Source organism: Capra hircus, chromosome 3, assembly GCF_001704415.2.
Source record: "Capra hircus breed San Clemente chromosome 3, ASM170441v1, whole genome shotgun sequence".
Classification (NCBI taxonomy): domain Eukaryota; kingdom Metazoa; phylum Chordata; class Mammalia; order Artiodactyla; family Bovidae; genus Capra; species Capra hircus.
In genome coordinates this window covers 68584511-68603218 of record NC_030810.1, presented here as the reverse complement: position 1 = coordinate 68603218, position 18708 = coordinate 68584511, and the positions used below count along the sequence as shown (strand labels likewise).

The 18708-nt window shown below is 36.4% G+C and overlaps 1 protein-coding gene and 1 pseudogene across 1 annotated transcript in view; one reads left to right on the top strand and one right to left on the bottom strand.

Moving 5' to 3' along the window:
• Positions 1-18708, top strand: part of HFM1 (HFM1, ATP dependent DNA helicase homolog) — a 118426-nt gene that overhangs the window by 16731 nt on the left and 82987 nt on the right. Inside the window, exons 4-10 of the mRNA XM_018046506.1 lie at positions 3990-4255; positions 4512-4559; positions 14427-14497; positions 14934-15066; positions 15790-15941; positions 16498-16575; positions 17051-17209. Coding sequence (XP_017901995.1) covers positions 3990-4255; positions 4512-4559; positions 14427-14497; positions 14934-15066; positions 15790-15941; positions 16498-16575; positions 17051-17209 — 907 coding nt within the window. The remainder of the gene's footprint in view (positions 1-3989; positions 4256-4511; positions 4560-14426; positions 14498-14933; positions 15067-15789; positions 15942-16497; positions 16576-17050; positions 17210-18708) is intronic.
• On the bottom strand, positions 12518-13143 carry LOC102171210 (annotated as a pseudogene).

Genomic DNA, 18708 nt, shown 5'->3' with positions numbered 1-18708 from the left:
TGCAGAGTTCCAAAGAATAGCAAGAAGAGATAAGAAAGCCTTCCTCAGCGATCAATGCAAAGAAATAGAGGAAAACAACAGAATGGGAAAGACTAGAGATCTCTTTAAGAAAATTCGAGATACCAAGGGAACATTTCATGCAAAGATGGGCTCGATAAAGGACAGAAATGGGATGGACCTAACAGAAGCAGAAGATATTAAGAAGAGGTGGCAAGAATACACGGAAGAACTGTACAAAAAAGATCTTCACGACCCAGATAATCATGATGATGTGATCACTAATCTAGAGCCAGACATCTTGGAATGTGAAGTCAAGTGGGCCTTAGAAAGCATCACTATGAACAAAGCTAGTGGAGGTGATGGAATTCCAGTTGAGCTATTTCAAATCCTGAAAGATGATGCTGTGAAAGTGCTGCACTCAATATGCCAGCAAATTTGGAAAACTCAGCAGTGGCCACAGGACTGGAAAAGGTCAGTTTTCATTCCAATTCCAAAGAAAGGCAATGCAAAAGAATGCTCAAACTACCACACAATTGCACTCATCTCACATGCTGGTAAAGTAATGCTCAAAATTCTCCAAGCCAGGCTTCAGCAATACGTGAACCATGAACTCCCTGATGTTCAAGCTGGTTTTAGAAAAGGCAGAGGAACCAGAGATCGAATTGCCAACATCCGCTGGATCATGGAAAAAGCAAGAGAGTTCCAGAAAAACATCTATTTCTGCTTTCTTGACTATGCCAAAGCCTTTTACTGTGTGGATCACAGTAAACTGTGGAAAATTCTAAAAAAGATGGGAATACCAGACCACCTGACCTGCCTCTTGAGAAACCTGTATGCAGGTCAGGAAGCAACAGTTAGAACTGGACATGGAACAACAGACTGGTTTCAAATAGGAAAAGGAGTACGTCAAGGCTGTATATTGTCACCCTGCTTATTTAACTTATATGCAGAGTACATCATGAGAAACGCTGGACTGGAAGAAGCACAAGCTGGAATCAAGATTTCCGGGAGAAATCTCAATAACCTCAGATATGCAGATGACACCACCCTTATGGCAGAAAGTGAAGAGGAACTAAAAAGCCTCTTGATGAAAGTGAAAGAGGAGAGCGAAAAAGTTGGCTTAAAGCTCAACATTCAGAAAACAAAGATCATGGCATCGGGTCCCATCACTTCATGGGAAATAGATGGGGAAACAGTGGAAACAGTGTCAGACTTTATTTTTCTGGGCTCCAAAATCACTGCAGATGGTGACTGCAGCCATGAAATTAAAAGACGCTTACTCCTTGGAAGAAAAGTTATGACCAACCTAGATAGTATATTCAAAAGCAGAGACATTACTTTGCTGACTAAGGTCCATCTAGTCAAGGCTATTGTTTTTCCAGTGTCATGTATGGATGTGAGAGTTGGACTGTGAGGAAGGCTGAGTGTCGAAGAATTGATGCATTTGAACTGTGGTGTTGGAGAAGGCTCTTGAGAGTCTCTTGGACTGCAAGGAGATCCAACCAGTCCATTCTGAAGGAGATCAGCCCTGGGATTTCTTTGGAAGGAATGATGCTACAGCTGAAGTTCCAGTACTTTGGCCACCTCATGCGAAGAGTTGCCTCATTGGAAGAGACTCTGATGCTGGGAGGGATTGGGGGCAGGAGGAGAAGGGGATGACCGAGGATGAGATGGCTGGATGGCATCACGGACTCGATGGACGTGAGTCTTGAGTGAACTCCGGGAGATGGTGATGGACAGGGAGGCCTGGCATGCTGCGATTCATGGGGTCGCAAAGAGTTGGACACGACAGAGTGACTGAACTGAACTGAACTGAAGAGTTTTTTTAAGAGTGAATGTTTTCCAGGGCAAGTAAATATTTTTGTTAAGACCAGGAAGTAAATATAAAATTCAGTAAAGAAGCAAAGGACATAAGAGAGTGTGGAGTGGAAGAGCCAAAGGACCTAGGAAGAATCTGAGGTTCAGGAAATTTAAATAAGTAGTTGTGTGGATAATATTTTTACAGTTGGAAGAATCTATTTCAAACTCTAAAGTCATACAGATAGAAAGTGGAGAAGCTTTTGATTTATACCCAGGTTTGTCTGATTCCAAAATCTGTGCTTTTAAGTGATATCACAGCATATAACACTGTTGGCATCAGTGTTTTCCTTATTTTCAATACCATTTTAAAATGGGATTCTGTTGTATTATGAAAGATTAACCATCTGCTTTTGAATTTTCTGTCTTCAAAAACAGTACTGCTACCATTGGAAGATGCAGCTCTATAGTTTGTTTTAGAATGCATGTCTCTAGTTTTTTGAAAGATTCAATTCAGTTCAGTTCAGTCACTCAGTCATGTCTGACTCTTTGCGACCACATGGACTATAGCATGCCAGGCTTCCCTGTCCATCACCAACTCCTGGAGTTTAGTCAAACTCATGTTCATTGAGTCAGTGATGCCATCCAACCATCTCATCCTCTGTCATCCCCTTCTCCTCTTGCCTTCAATCTTTCCCAGCATCGGGGTCTTTTCAGATGAGTCAGTTCTTCACATCAGGTGGTCAAAGTATTGGAGTTTCAGCTTCAACATCAGTCCTTCAGTGAATATTCAGGACTGATTTCCTTTAGGATGGACTGGTTGAATCTCTTTGCAGTCCAAGGGACTCTGAAGAGTCCTCTCCAACACCACAGTTCAAAAGCATCAATTCTTTGGTGCTCAGCTTTCTTTATAGTCCAGCTCTCACACCCATACATGACTGGCTCTCATACAAAAACTTGGGCTTCCCTGGTGGCTCAGATGGTAAAGAATCTGCCTGCAATGCAGGAGACGTAGGTTCGATTTCTAGGTCAGGAAGATCCCCTGGAGAAGGAAATGGCAACCCACTCCAGTATCCTTGCCTGGGAAATCCCATGAACAGAGGAGCCTTGGGGGCTATAGTCCATGGGGTCGAAAAGAGTTGGATGCAACTGAAGTGACTGACACACAAAAAACCTATCATTAAGATTAATAGTGAAAATAACAGAAAATATTTTGTATTTGTATTTGTAATTATTTGGGTGTCATTCCTTACAGAATTCCGTAAGACTGATAACCTGCTGTCAGCTCTATTACTTATTCTGTAACGTGCTAGTGTTGTATTATTAGGAATCTTATTGATCACTTCTTCCCTTAGGGCTATTGTGAACAAATTACTTTGATGGATTGTCTTTGAACCAGTCAACTATAGTAAATTACAGTCATAAAGATGGCCCTTCTTTGTTTTACAGAACATTGCAGAGAGCCATTTCTTACACTCAAATGATTATTGAACAGTGCTTGGGAAGTTGATGCTAGTTACTGACAAGAACTTGTCCACATGGGCTGCTTTGTAGGATTGCTTCAGTGTTCTCATGTTATAATGGCTAGGTCCCCTCAGAATGAATGATCTAAGAGACTATGTGGAAGTGACAATCTTTTATGACCTGGCCTTAGATGTCACATGCTTGTCCTTCCACAGCACCCTGCTAGTCTTATAGGCAAGTCCTGATTCAAAGAAGATGATTCCAAAAAAGTGTGAGCACCAGGATACAAGGAGCATCAGAGCTGTCTCAGAGGGTGGCCACCACAGATGGATTTATCTGAGTTTTAAGAAAAAGTGAAAAGACATAATTGGGTGGTAAACTTAGCAAATCATACTTTAGAAGCATGATTAGCTTTTGTGTTCTAATAAGCCATAATCGGTAAATTTAGCAAATCATACGTTAGTAGAAGGAGAAGGTAATGGCAACCCACGCCAGTACGCTTGCCTGGAAAATCCCATAGATGGCAGAGCCTGGTAGGTTGCAGTCCATGGGGTCTCTAAGAGTCAGACACGGCTGAAGCGACTTAGCAGCAGCAGCAGCAGCACTTTAGGAAAATGATTAGCTTTTGTGTTCTAATAAGCCATGACCTATAGGTATTTTTAAAGGAACCAATTTTATGCTAGTTTTTTACATTCTAAGTGATGACTACATATGCAAATTTTTTGCAGGTTATTTAAAATATCTGATAATATACATGAGGATGTTTATTCCAATGACAGTGAAAACTTGGACTCAAATATTGGCTCAGTGAAAATTGTCCAAACAGAAGTGAACAAAGGGAAATCATGGAAAGGTAGCAATAGTAAGCAGAAACCTCAATATTCAGACTGTAACATTTTGACAGCCAGTGATACACTTTTTGCTTCTGAAATCAGAGAAGGCATAATCAAAGCACCATCTTTTCCAGTTGCATCCCAGCCTCATACAGTTCAAGGTAATTTCTTGCTTTTTTCAGTTGATTTTATGAGTACAGTCTCGTTTGTATTTCTTAGTATAGGTAAGAATACAAAAATATTCTTTGTATTTGTATGTTGTCACTCTATGTACAATTTATTATATTGCATTTTTAAACCTGTGATCTATTGTTTTATCTATTCTCTTAGTAAAAAGTTTATACAAATTCTAATGAAGTAGCCTTTATGGAAAAGTTTACAAATACCTGTAAGAATGTAGGATTTTTTTTTTCCTAGGGGTAACAGAAAAAGGTTTAGATTCCTTGAAGGCTGTCACAGAAATTCGTATCCTTTAAAGTATTTTACTACATCAGCATTATATTTGAAGTCATAATTTTAAAGCATTTTATTTCATTGCATTTCTGTTTGTTTTGGCTGACAGAGCAAAAGAGGGAAATGTGGATCTTTTGGGTCATGTAAGAGTCCCAATATGTGTGATCGTGCTACTAAAAGTGTCGTCTGCAGACTGGTGCCAGTTGTGAACTGTTGGTTACCAGTCAGTGGCAAGTACAGATACGAGATTTATATTATTGAATGAACTTTTAGCATATTTACTTACAAATTGATACTGATAATTTCTTATTCTTTAGGTATTGGTATAAACATGGGTAGGGGAAATGACAGAATGGGATATTCTATGGATTGGGGACATTTTTACAAATTAAGTAATTTTTGAAAGAACCTAATTTATAGTTTATACTATTTTATATTTCTGGGCATTTCCAACGTAAATATTTTGAGTATGTATGTTTTGAGTACGTATCTGAAGGTAACATTTTTTCTTTGATAGCATGTGTATGTCTGTTATAGTATATTTATTCTATTTTATAATTCATCAGCTGTTTCTGTGACTATTTCCCTTTGACCTATGTACTCCTTGAAGGCAAGGACCAAACCTTGTGTATCTTCTTATTTTTAAATACATTGAAAGCCATATAAAGTAGGGAAGTTGTTCTGGCAAAAAAGTAGCCCATGAGGAAGGGGGAGGATAAGAAAGTATGGAATATGTTTGAAAAGAACAAGAATTCCAGCTTAGGTGAAAAAAGTTATGATTAAAAGGGTAGTATTCATGTTGATGTATGGCAAATACAGTACAATATTGTAAAGTAATTAGCCTCCAATTAAAATAAATATATTTATATTAAAAAAGGGTAGTATTAATAGAAAATAATGATCAGCAGGTATATTAGGATTAGATCATTTAATGCCATGAATACCAAGTCAGAAGTTTTTGCTTTTACTTTTAATATATTTATTAAGCCATGAAGAGAAACCATGAAGTATTTGTGAGCAAGTCAAGTTACATTACCAAAACCATGCTTTAGGATTATGGAATTAGTGACTCAAAGCTGGGGAATGTTCTAAAATCCACAAAAGTAATGATCTAGTTGGCAAAACAACTGAATTTCAGATATTAGGTAGTTGAGCTGGAGAAATCTAGGGATGAGTGATTCTTATCCTGGGTATCCTGAGGACTGAGATAATTCTGAAGTATAGTTAGAAAATGTTTGCTTGGCCACTTGTGAAAAGTTCCCTCCAGTGCAGATAAATGAGTGGGTGGAATGGGAGGAGCAGATTATAGAAGGATTATAAATGATGATATAATAATGTCACACATGGCTAGCCATTAGTGCTCCTGTTCACCATGGCATCTCAGTCTTGCTGCATTTCCTTCTGTCTGGTGACCTAAATAAATTCTGGTGTGGGAATGTAGGAAACACGTTAGCAGTAAACAGTTGGTTTCATTATCTGTATGATGGGAAAATCTTATCCCATACATGAACTTGCCATATTATGACACTTATTTCTGAAGAGTTTTAAAGATTTTCTTGCTATCTTAGCACAGCTGAAGTTGTCCTCCTACTTAGGTCTCTTTGTTAGTTAAGACTGCTGCCTACTCTTGTGTCCCTTGTATTCATTTTCTGTCAAACTCACTGAACTTACTATACTTTGTTGTTTCCAAGTGTGTATTTAAAGTGGAAGACTGTATCATACTCATGATAATTTGAGACTTTGGGGATTTCTTGGACTTACTTTCTGATTATTTTACAGAATTTTGCTATATTTGAATCCTGAGGATTATAGAAGTTTGATCACATTGATCCTGCCACAGTACTTTGTCATTTTCAGGACTGCAGACATCCCCTCCCCCCCATGCACTATTATAACATGTAATTACTGGGAGACTGCTGAGAATTTGTTGGACAAAAGGAAAAATTCAATATCAAGTGTTGATAGTGATGATGAATGATGTACTTAGTAGTTGAGTTTTCTCATAAGCTAGAAAACTGATTTTACATCTACTCTGAATCATAGATTCATTTTTGCAAGTGTAAATTGACATGGAACTACCTAATGAGAGAAAAACCAGCATGATGACCAACTTGTGGGCTTGTTAAAAATAAATATTTTAAAGGAAGGGATATATTTTGAAGGAAAAAATGAGATTCATTCAAAAGCTGATGGATTGACAAACAGTATTATGTTTTTGTTTTGGAATGAGTATTCTGACACAATATACAACTGAAAGTAAACTAAAGATTTGTGAGTTATCTGCTTGATTTAATATATACGAACTTGCATAAATTGAGTTTTTACTATGTGCCAGGTTTGGGATATGCCAGTTAAGAAAACAGACAGTGAATTCTTACCCTTGAGAAGTTAACATTTTGAGATGGAGGTGGGGAACAATTGTAACAGTATATAAATAAGTCCTATAGTATTTTAGAAGGTGATAAATAGTATGAGAAAAGAAAAATATGGGGCAGAGTAAAGGAGATTAAATTGGGAATGCTGGAATAGACGTTTAGGATTAGAATTAAATAGAAGAATTAAGGTAAAGAAAGAAAAGTGAAAGTGAAGTTGTGTCCGACTCTTTGCGACCTAATGGACTATACAGTCCATGGAATTCTCCAGGCCAGAATACTGGAGTGGGTAGCCTTTCCCTTCTCCAGGGGATCTTCCTAGCCCAGGTCTCCCGCATTGCGGGCGGATTCTTTACCAGCTGAGCCACAAGGGAAGCCCAAGAATACTAGAGTGGGTAGCCTATCCCTTCTCCAATGGTTCTTCCCAACCTAGGGATTGAACCAGGGTCTCCTGCATTGCAGGCAGATTCTTTACCAACTGAGCTATCAGGGAAGCCCAGGAATCAGGGTAGGTCTTTAGAAAAAGAAGCTGGAGGAAATGAATGAGAAGTAAGAGTAGTAGACACGAGGTCAGAAACACAAAGGTGAAGTGGGGAGGCAAGATTATGTAGGGCCTTGTGGCCGTAAACTTTGAGAGAAATGGAGGAATTTGAGCAGAGCTGTAATGTGCTTTGGTTTAACTTTTAACAGGATCACTTACCACAATCTGTCAAATTTTTTAAATCTTTATAAAAATGTAATTGCTTAAATAACTACATACTTGTGTTCTGAAATGTATTATCTGTTTTATATCTCCTAATAGATTGTAACTGCGTCAGTTTCTGGAACTCACTTTCTTCTTTATTTACAACTTCCTCAGCTTTCTAAATCTAGAAATGTATTCTGCATAGTGTTTACTAAGTGTAGTTGACAAATGTGACTCAAGACTAATAAGAATACCATGTAAATACTAATATCTCCCCAACTGGCAATAGACTCTTAACTTGGAAAGGAGACAGTTTATTCTTTATATCTACTAATATTTTGGGGCTTCCTTAGAGGAAGGCTGATTAAGTTCCTGTTGAGCCAATATGCTGATAATTGCAATTAAATCCACCACTTAGCACAACTAAATTACCAAAAACAAAGGGATTAAGGGGTTAAGTGACCAGCAACAACATATATCAGCTAATGAAACATAATCAACAGTTTAAAAAAATGAAATTTGGGATTTTAAAAAAGAGATAAAAAGCAAGTGGCCTAATCAAGATGAATAAGAAAAAAATATCACTCTGGAAAAGATAAACTTCGTGCTTAGTTCTGATATATTTTCATATATATATTTGCATCTCTTCTGTCAGATCTTATTGTCAAAGTATAACCCTTGGATAGTCTTGTTTCTCTACAAGGACTTTATAAGTTCTTTTCAGAATATGGAATGTGACTGGGGACTGGAATAATTTAATTCCTCCTCCACCCCAGCTTTATTAAGGTATAATTGACAAATAAAGTTATACTATATTTAAAGTGTTCAGTATGGTAGTTTGATAAACATATACATTACAAAAGTTTCCCACCATCAAGTTAGTTAACACATCTGTCACTTCACATATTTACCTTTTTAAATTTTGGGGGGGTAAGAATACAAGTTCAGCTCTCTCAGCAAATAATACAGTTATTTTCGACTCTACTCACCATTTTATACATTAGGTCCTCATATCTTAATCTTCTTATAGCTAAAAGTTTGTATTCTTTTACCAGCCTCTGTTTCTGCTATATCCCCAGCCCTTGGCAACTCATTTTTATGAGTTTGACCTTTTTATTTAGGATTCCACTTGTAAGTGATACCATGCAGGATTTGTCTTTCTCTGTCTGACTTAATTCACTTTGTATGATGTTTCATCCATGTTGTCACAAAAGGCAGAATTTCCTTCTTTTTAAAAGCTGAATAATAGCCTGTTGTATATATTTTCTTTATCCATTCATTTCTTAATGGTTAGGTTGTTTCCATGGTTTGGCTACCGTAAATAATAACTGCGATGAAATCAGGTGTACAGACATTTCTTTGAGATACTGATTTTGTTTCCTTTGGATATAACCCAGGGATTGCTAGATCATATGGTACTTCTGTTTTGAATTTTTTGAGGAAACTCCATACTCTTTTCCATAATGACTGTTTTGATTTATATCCCTACCAGTAGTGCACAAGGAGGAGAAGGAAATGGCAACCCACTCCAGTATTCTTGCCTGAAGAATCCCAGGAACAGGGGAGCCTGGTGGGCTGCCGTCTGTGGGGTCACATAGAGTCGGACACGACTGAAGCAGCTTAGCAGCAGCAGTGTACAAGGGTTCCCTTTCATCCATATCCTTGCCAGCATTTATCTCTTATCTTTTTGATGTGTAGGTGTTAGGTGCTATCTCATGATTTTGACTGGCATTTCCCTAGTGACCAGGGATGATGAGTGCCTTTTCACGTGCTGTTAGCCATTTGTATGCCTTCTTTGGGAAAATGTCTGTTCAGATCCTTTGCCTATTTTTAAACTGGATTATTTGTTTTTTGAGTTTTGTAAGTTCCTTGTATATTTTGGATATTAACCCTTGGTGGATGTGTGGTTTGCAAATATTTTCTCCCATTCCATTGGTTGCCTTTTCATTTTGTTGATTGTTTCTTCTACAGTGCAAAAGCTTTTTAGTTTGATATAATTAAACTTGTTTATTTTTGCATCTGTTGCTTTCACTTTTGGTATGAAATCCAAAAAATCATTGCCAAACCAATGTTAAGAAGCATTTCCCCTTTGTTTTTGTTTAGGAGTTTTATGATTTCAAGTCTTCTGTTAAAGTCTTTAATCCATTTTGACCTTATATTTGCATATGATGTAAGATAGGGATCCAGTTTCATTCTTTTGCATGTGGATATCCAATTTTCCCATCACCATTTATTGAAGAGATTATCCATTCCTAGTTTGTGGCTCCTTTGATGAAAGTTAATTGACCATATAGGCATAGGTTTATTTCTGGGCTGGATATTTTGTTCCATTGATCTATATGTCTGTTTTTAATGTCAATATCATACTGTTTTGATTACCATAGCTTTGTAGTATAGTTTGAAATCAGGGCATATTATGGAAACAAGGCTGGAGAGCTTTGTTCTTTCTTAGTGTTTATTGCTTTAGGTGGGGTTTGTTTTTTTTTTAAGTGGTTTTCTATGAGTTTTTATTTGTTTTTTTCTATTTCTGTGAAGAATGCTGTTGGAATTTGGATAGAGATTGCATTGAATCTGTAGATCACTTAAAGTAGTGTGGACTTTCAGCAATATTGATTCTTTGAATCCATGAGCATGAAATATCTTTCCATTTATTTTTGTCTTCAATTTCTTTCATCAATGTCTTATAATTTTCAACATACAGATCTTTTACTTACTTAAATTTATTCTTCAGAATAAATTTATTCTTTATTGACCTTTCCTGTTGTTTTTCGGGTATTTCTTTTAATTTATTTCTCCTCTAATCTTTATCATTTCCTCCTTCTGCTAACTGTGGACTTATTTCAGGCCTTATTTTTTAGTTTCTTGAGGTGTGAAGTTAGATTGTTTATTTGTGATTTTTTTTTTTTTTGGCACTTATCACTATAAACTTCCCTCTTAGAACAGCTTTTATTGGATCCTATAAATTTTGGTATGTTGTGTTTTCAATTTCATTTGTCTCAAGGTATGTTCCCTTTTGATTTCTTCTTTAACCGTAATGGTTGTTCAGGAGCTCGTTGTTTAATCTCCATATATTTGTGCATTTTCCAATTTCCTTCTTTTAGTTGGTTTTTAGTTTTGTGTTATTGTGATTGGACAAGGTGCATGATAGGATTTCAGTCTTCTTTTAAAACCTTATTAAAACTTGTTTTGTGCCCTAACTTATAATCTATCTTGGAGAATGTTCTATGGGCACATAAGAAGAATGTATATTCTGTTTCTGCTGGAAGGAATGCTCTGTATATAGTTGTTTGATCCATCTGGTGTAAGGCATAGTTTAAGCCCAGTGTTTCCTTACTGATTTTCTTTTTCGATGATCCATTGTTGAAAGTGGCATCTTGAAGGTCCCTACTATTATTGTATTGCTGTCTATTTCTCTCTTCAAATCTGTTAATATTTGTTTTATATATTTAGGTGTTCCAATGTTTGGTGCATAAGTATTTATAATCGCTATATCTTCCTGATGAATTAACTGCTTTATCATTATATAATGACCTCTTTGTCTCTTATGACAGTTTTTGTCTTTATTTTGCTGATGTAAGTAGAGCTACTCTACTATGTGCTGATTTCCATTTGTATAGAATATCTTTCCATCCCTTTGCTTTCAATCTATGTGTATCCTTAAAGCTGAAATGAATCTCTTGTAGGCAGCAAATAAGTTAGTCCTGTTTTTCTAAGTCCACTCAGCCACTTTTATGTCTTTTAATTAGAAATTTTATTCCATTTACCTTTAAAGTATTTATTGATAGAGATGGACTTACTATTGCCACTTTAATGTATTTTGACATTTTGTAGTTCTGTTGCTTCTTTCTTCTCTTGTTCGTTTCCTTTGTGATTTGATGATTTTCTATAATGGCATGTTTTTGCTCTTTTCTATTTATCTTTTGTATCAACTGTAGAGTTTTGTTTTGTAGTTACCTTGAGACTTGCATTTAAAAGTCTTACAGTTTTAACAGTCTCTTTTAAACTGATAAAAAATTTGAACACATACAAAAGCTCTACAATTTTATACTGACTTCCTCACATTTTGTTTCTGATGCCACAATTTATATCTTTTAATATTGTGTATCCAATAATAAATTATTATTATTAAATTATTTATCTTCTAACCATTATACTGGAGTTATAAGTGATTAACTACCTTTATTATCATCCTTTCATTTCAGCTTGAAGAACTTCCTTTAGCATTTCTTGTAAAACTGGTCTAGTGGTAACCAACACCTTCAGGTTTTTTTTTTTTTTTTTCTTTTAAGCTTTTATTATTTAAACACACCATACTAGAGCAAATGTCTCTGAAAATATCACAAATAAAAGATTTTTTCTTCATTCAGCAAATTAGAAGTAGGGGGGAATTTCTCCATAATAGCTGTTATAAGCCTGATTTTGTGTGTGTGTGTGTGTCTTTGCCATGGGAGTAGCAACATTAGGATAAAAACACTTACATGCATACATACAATGTATTTTACAGAGATACAATAAAAGTGTCTGTGATAGAATATCACAAAAGCCACATCTCTTTCCTTTATCTCATGTTCAGTTTTGATTGAAACACATTTCCTTACAACACTTAAATATACAAAGAGAAACAGAATGTTGTTAAGGTAAAACACAGGGTACAAACTCTGGCCAGTGCCCTGCTAATTGTTAATAAGGGTGGAAAGCAGATTTGAATGCTTCTTTTAATTAGCTTCATTAGTCATTTCCCTCCTCCCAAGGCCGCCCCTCCCCCCCAAAGACGTCCTCCAGTGGATCTTTTTTCATTTTCTCTACAGTCTCCCATTAGCTCAAGTTCACAGAGTCCTTAATGTTCATATTCAGTCGTTTTAATACACCCATAAATGCGGGAAGAGCAATCAAGACCAAAGAAGGTGCAGTGGCCTGGAGCTGGCACTGGTGCTAACTACAAAGGTGACTTGTCTACTGAAGACACATGGGATCCATCTGTGATGAACGAGATCTGAGATGAAGGCACGCATTCTGCATTTCTCTGACCTTTTAGCAGACCTTCTGATTTGGCAGTAGTGGATTGCTCTGAAGTGAATTCAAATGGCCATTGATGAGAGCTGTAGGTCTGTCATGTTCACAAAATAAACTGCCATTGATGTAGTGAAACCGGTCCCGGGACCAGGCGATTCCGGCAGGTAGAGCATGTAAAACATTTCAGATGATACACATTGCATTGGGCCCTCATGACGAGTTTACTCACAGGGAATAGACAGTCCACAAGTACTGCAAGCACCACTATTCCCAAGTAACCTAATGTAGCCATTTCTGCAAAGGATCATGCTGCTCTTGGTGTAACAGGACGTGCTGATGCCGCCCAGCTGCGCCTGGCAGCAGGAGCACTTGAGGCACCGGCTATGCCAGTAGCTGTCCATGGCACAGAGCAGAAAGCGGTCCACAATCTTGCCCCCGCAGCTTGCGCACCGCTTCCAGGAAAGGGAGCCGGCCGTCACCAGGGGCGGCTGGGAGGTGCTGCCCGAATTCACCATGGTCTGCTTTTCCCCTATCTTGCAATATTGCAAGAGGTGACGGTGGCTGCCTTTTTTTTTTTTTTAAACGCGCAGCTCTGAGGCTGAGTTGGGGGGCCCTGCGTTAAGTGGCGGGCGGCGGGGAGCAGTAGCGTCAGTCTCTTCCTCGCCGTTCTTCTCCGCCTCCGGCTTCCGCGAGCAGCTGCAGGAGCCCTCGGCCCGTGCAGCACGGTGCAGCCAGCGGCAGCAAGTGCTGCCACACCTTCAGTTTTTTTCTAGCAAAAACTCTTCAGAATTAAAGAAAAACTTTGCTAAGTAAAACATTCTTGGTTGGCAGTTTTTTCTTTCCACACCCAAAAATTATCATTCTACAATCTGCTCCACTCGGGTTTTGCTGAAATATTCACTCATAGTCTTATGGGAATTCCTTTGTAATGAGTTGCTTTTCCCTTGCTGCTTTTAAGGTTCTCTCTTTGTCTTTTGTTCAGCAAGTGAAAGTGAAAGTTGCTCAGTTGTGTCCAACTCTGTGACCTCATGGACTGTATATTCCATGGAATTCTCCAGGCCAGAATACTGGAGTGGGTAGCGTTTCCCTTCTCCAGGGGATCTTAACCAACTCAGGGATCAAACCTAGGGCTCCCGCCTTGCAGGCAGATTGTTTACAAGCTGAGCCACAACGGAAACCCAAGAGTACTGGAGTGGGTAGCCTATCCCTTCTCCAGTGGATCTTCCCAACCTAGGAATTGAACTGGGATCTCCTGCATTGTAGACGGATTCTTTACCAACTGAGCTGTCAGGGAAGCCTTTGTCTTTAACTTTTGGCAATTTAATTACTGTGTGTTTCAGTATGGGTCTCTTGAGATTTAACTTCTCTGGTAATTTATGGGATTTTTTGGATCTGGATGTCTGTTTCCCCATGCTAGGATAGTTTTAAGACATTATTTCTTTAAATAAGCTTTCTTCCCCTTTATGTCTTTTTCTTCTGGGACCCTTATAATGTGTATATTGGTCCACATGATGTTGTTCCATAAGTCCCTTAAGCTAATTTCACTCTTTCTCAGTCTTTGGTTTTGCTCCCCTGATTGCATTAACCCCACTGTCCTGTCTTTTAAGTTCACTGATCCTTTCTTTTAGTTGAGCCTCTCGTGATGCCATCTCCATCCTTCCCTCTGTAGCTGTCTGTTCCTTTCTTATGATGCCAAAATACAAGTATTAAAGCCTCAAAATTAAATATTGTCAGTATTGATTTAATTTTTCAGTTGAGTAACCAATTTTTTAAATTTTGAAATATTTGACTCCTTAATGTCATTCTCAGCTGCTAAATTTAGAAGTATTTTCAAAGAATTCCCATATTTCAATTATATACAGTCCAAAGCCTTTGATGATGTAAGTATTTTGTTTAATTATTTACCTGTCTACCTTTTCTTACTGGATTGTGTGCTCTCTAAGGACAAGGACCAGATCACATTCATTTTTATGTCCTTAGTGCTATCAGTGATTGGTACATTATAGAAGCTCAAAAAATGTTTGTTAAATGAATGCATGTAATTTTCATAGGTGGGTCGTTTAGATTTATAAAAATGTCTTGAAAGCTAAATTATTTACTTCTAGGTCTAGCATATTACTTTGACAAAACTTGATGATAAATTATTAATAGTATTAATTTTTGAGAGTGGCAGATCTAAAGCAAGCTTATTTTGGTAAGTTTAGAAGTTAAGATGTTTGAACTGTTATTCCATAGACTCTTCCTAAGGCATATTTTCTAACAAATTGAGAATTCAAAAATTCTACCCTATGATTGATTAAATTTTATTTTTTTTAGCTTCTTTATACAGATAGGAATTTTGTGATTTGTGCTCCAACTGGTTCTGGGAAAACCGTAGTGTTTGAACTAGCTATAACAAGACTGTTAATGGAAGTACCATTGCCATGGTCAAACATTAAAATTGTTTACAGTAAGTATCTGTATATTGAAAAACTAATAATCATAATAATGAAAAACCATTGAGGTAAAAGTAAGAAGTTTCAAATTCAAGACATAAAATTATTATTTAGTTTCTCATACTTTTAAAATAAAGACATATCGCATTTGGTCCTATTAACATTGAATTCAAAACACATTTTCCCAGATTTCAAAACATTTTCCCAGGTTTCCCTCTACTCTCCTTTTTAAGATATATATTAAAATTTTTTTCATCAAAAAATTTATGTGCTTAGTCACTCTGTCATGTCATGACTTTTTGCAACCCTGTCGACTGTAATATGCCAGGCTCCTCTGTCTATGGGGATTCTTCAGGCAAGAATACTGGAGTGGGTTGCCATGCCCTCCTCCAAGGGATCTTCCCAACCCAGGGATTGAGCCCAGGTCTCCCACATTGCAGGTGGATTCTTTACCATCTGAGCCATGAGGGAAGCCCCCTCAAATTTATACGCATGGTTAAAAAAAGGCAGTGATCATAAAGGGTGATAATATCCTGCCTTACCTTTCTTCACTATTAGTTACAATTTTCTCATTAGTTCTGCTCAGTGATTAACTTTATATATCTGAATATGTTTATGTTATTAACTTTTAACTTATAAATATTAGGTAGCATCTAGATGTGTACTAACTTTATTAACATTTGTGAAGATAATTTTTAAATTGCACTGACATTCAAAATGGATATCTTATATTGCAGTGGCACCAATAAAAGCCTTGTGTAGTCAGCGTTTTGATGATTGGAAAAAAAAATTTGGACCAATAGGATTGAATTGTAAAGAACTCACTGGAGATACAGTAATGGATGACTTATTTGAGATTCAGCATGCCCATATTATTATGACAACTCCAGTAGGTGTTATTTCTATATATATTTTTTGTTTTTTAGAAAATATCTCTTTATCATGAATAAAAACTAAAAGAAAATACAAAGTAGAAGAATGTATTTGCAATGTGAAGCAAACAAACAAAAAGTACTACTGTTCAGGGTATATAAGGAACACTAACAAGTCAATTAAGTAAAAGATAAACAACTAAAGGGAGTAAATTGGCAAAAGATATGGATAGGCAGTTTGCTATTGTGGACAATTTATAATCATACTTGTTGCTGTATTCTTTTATCCAAATATAATGTATTATAGAGGGAGGACCTTGGCAGAGCTTAAAAAGGGTAATTAGACTATAATTTTGAATTAAAGTTAAAAATAAATGGGGGTTCAGTTTTTTAAACACAATATTATCAAAATTCCTTAAGTCTCTTTGGATACTTTTAAGACATCAATATTAACTAAAATATTAATAACTAAAATATTGCCCAGTGTTTGTAATGTCATCTTAAAATTTTATCAATATCTTAATACTTATCATAATTCCTTATCATATTAAACCACTTGCATTTTTTTCCTAGGAAAAATGGGATAGCATGACTAGAAAATGGAGAGACAACTCTTTGGTCCAGCTGGTTCGATTGTTTCTCATTGATGAGGTAGTGAACACATTATTCACTTTCAGATATAAACATGAAGAGATGCTGCTGCTGCTAAGTAGCTTCAGTCGTGTCCGACTCTGTGCGAACCCATAGACAGCAGCCCACCAGGCTCCCCCATTTCTGGGATTCTCCAGGCAAGAACACTGGAGTGGGTTGCCATTTCCTTCTCCAAGGCATGAAAGTGAAAAGTGAAAGTGAAATCGCTCAGTTGTGTCCGACTCTTAGCGACCCCATGGACTACAGTCTACCAGGTTCCTCTGCCCATGGTATTTTCCAGGCAAGAGTACTGGAGTGGGGTGCCATTGCCTTCTCCCATGAAGAGATGATTTGAATGGAAAAACTCTATACGCGCTTTATCCCTTCAAAGGGAAAATGCTTATTTTCTTAGGAAAGTGTGTTTAATATTGTTTTACATTTTAGTTGACTAGATAGATTTTTATTTTTGGCTAATGAGTCTTAATTTTTTTCTCAGGTACATGTTGTAAAAGATGAAAATCGTGGACCAACTCTTGAAGTTGTAGTCAGCAGAATGAAAACTGTGCAGTTTTTATCTCATGCTGTAGAAAATACCAACAGTATTGTTCCAATGAGATTTGTGGCTGTATCTGCAACAATTCCAAATGCTGAGGATGTAAGCTAGAATTTTAATCTATTCATTTTGTTTTTATGGTTTAGTGAAATATTTAATCTTAGAGAAAAGTGAGGAGTTTTTTCTCTGTAAATCACCTAACCAATTTAATTGGAAGGTATGTTGTGGAAAGTTATGGTTAGATCTCATAGATATGACAGTATTAAGGCCATGAAATTTGGTTGAGTGGATTTAATAAAGTATGTTTGGTGCAAGTCCATTGTTTATTAGTATCTAAAAGTCATAATTTCATGGGTTTTGGATATTTCATAATAAGTTGATTAATATGATTGTTGTAACCAGCTGACTCTAGTTGTCTAGCAAATATGATAGAGAATAAAAATAATTAGTTGAATGATTGCCACCCACCTCCCCCATTTCTGTTTGCCTGGAATTGTCATAACTACTCACGATAGATGCAAAAGTGAAAACATATAAACCCTGCTCCTCAGGAGGATCTCACAGTTAATAGGGTACACGAACAGGTAAAGAAATAATTGTGCAATATTATACTTTCTATAACAAATACATGTCCTACTTTTTTCTTCAGTTTTTTGGCAAGCTTGAAAAACAGGACAGTCTCACTCTGCTTTCTCACTCCTATTTACTCAACAGCCTACTTGTAAGGTGACTTGTTCCCTCAGCTAATTCTTAGGAATTGTTTTCATAAAAGCTGCTATACAGTATTCTCTAATCCAGTATAAAATTTTGCCTTTAACACAATTAATCATTTTTATTTTTAAAATGACAACTTGTTTTGCTTATATTCAAAACTAATAGAGAAAATTTTAAAGTATGTATAAACAACAAAAACCCAACATTTGTCCTTCTAGATGTATTGATGAATTCATAATATGCATACTCATTTATGATTTACATGCTACCTTTAAGTGTTTCCATGCCAATAAATGTTATATTCATTTATACTTCTACCATCAGCTATTTATCTGTAGTCTAACGCTGGATAATGTAATGAAATTATTGTTACTTATAAATAGTTCTCATTTGTTATTTAAAATGGTACCTTATTTTAAAATTTTGTACTGCTTTGATTACTACCGAAGTAAATATTTTTAATATTTTAGTCAATCACTTTAAATTCTTTTTTTTTTTTTCACAATTTGCCAGGTCATAGACTTTGTCCTTTTTCACATTGGGCTGCTAAGCTTTTATATTGATTTGTAAGCAATAAGTATCAGTCCTCTAATTCTTGAAACTGTTTTCGCCTTTGTGATAATCATAACTTCTGTGAACACCATCTGTCTCTTTCTATAAGTCCTGTTCCTCAGTTTTTGCCTTTATCCTTGGCCTTCTCAAATTGTAAATTCTTGTTCTCATCCCTAACTATGAGAGCCTTGAAGATGTTTTAATAATTCCTTCCTATGCAATTAGAAACTCATTAATCTTCCTGTCAAAGAAACAGTTTCAGAGCAGAGCATGAAGCCTAACCAGTCTATGTAAAGTTAAGGATTGCTCTCCACAGTTCCAAAAATTAACTAAGG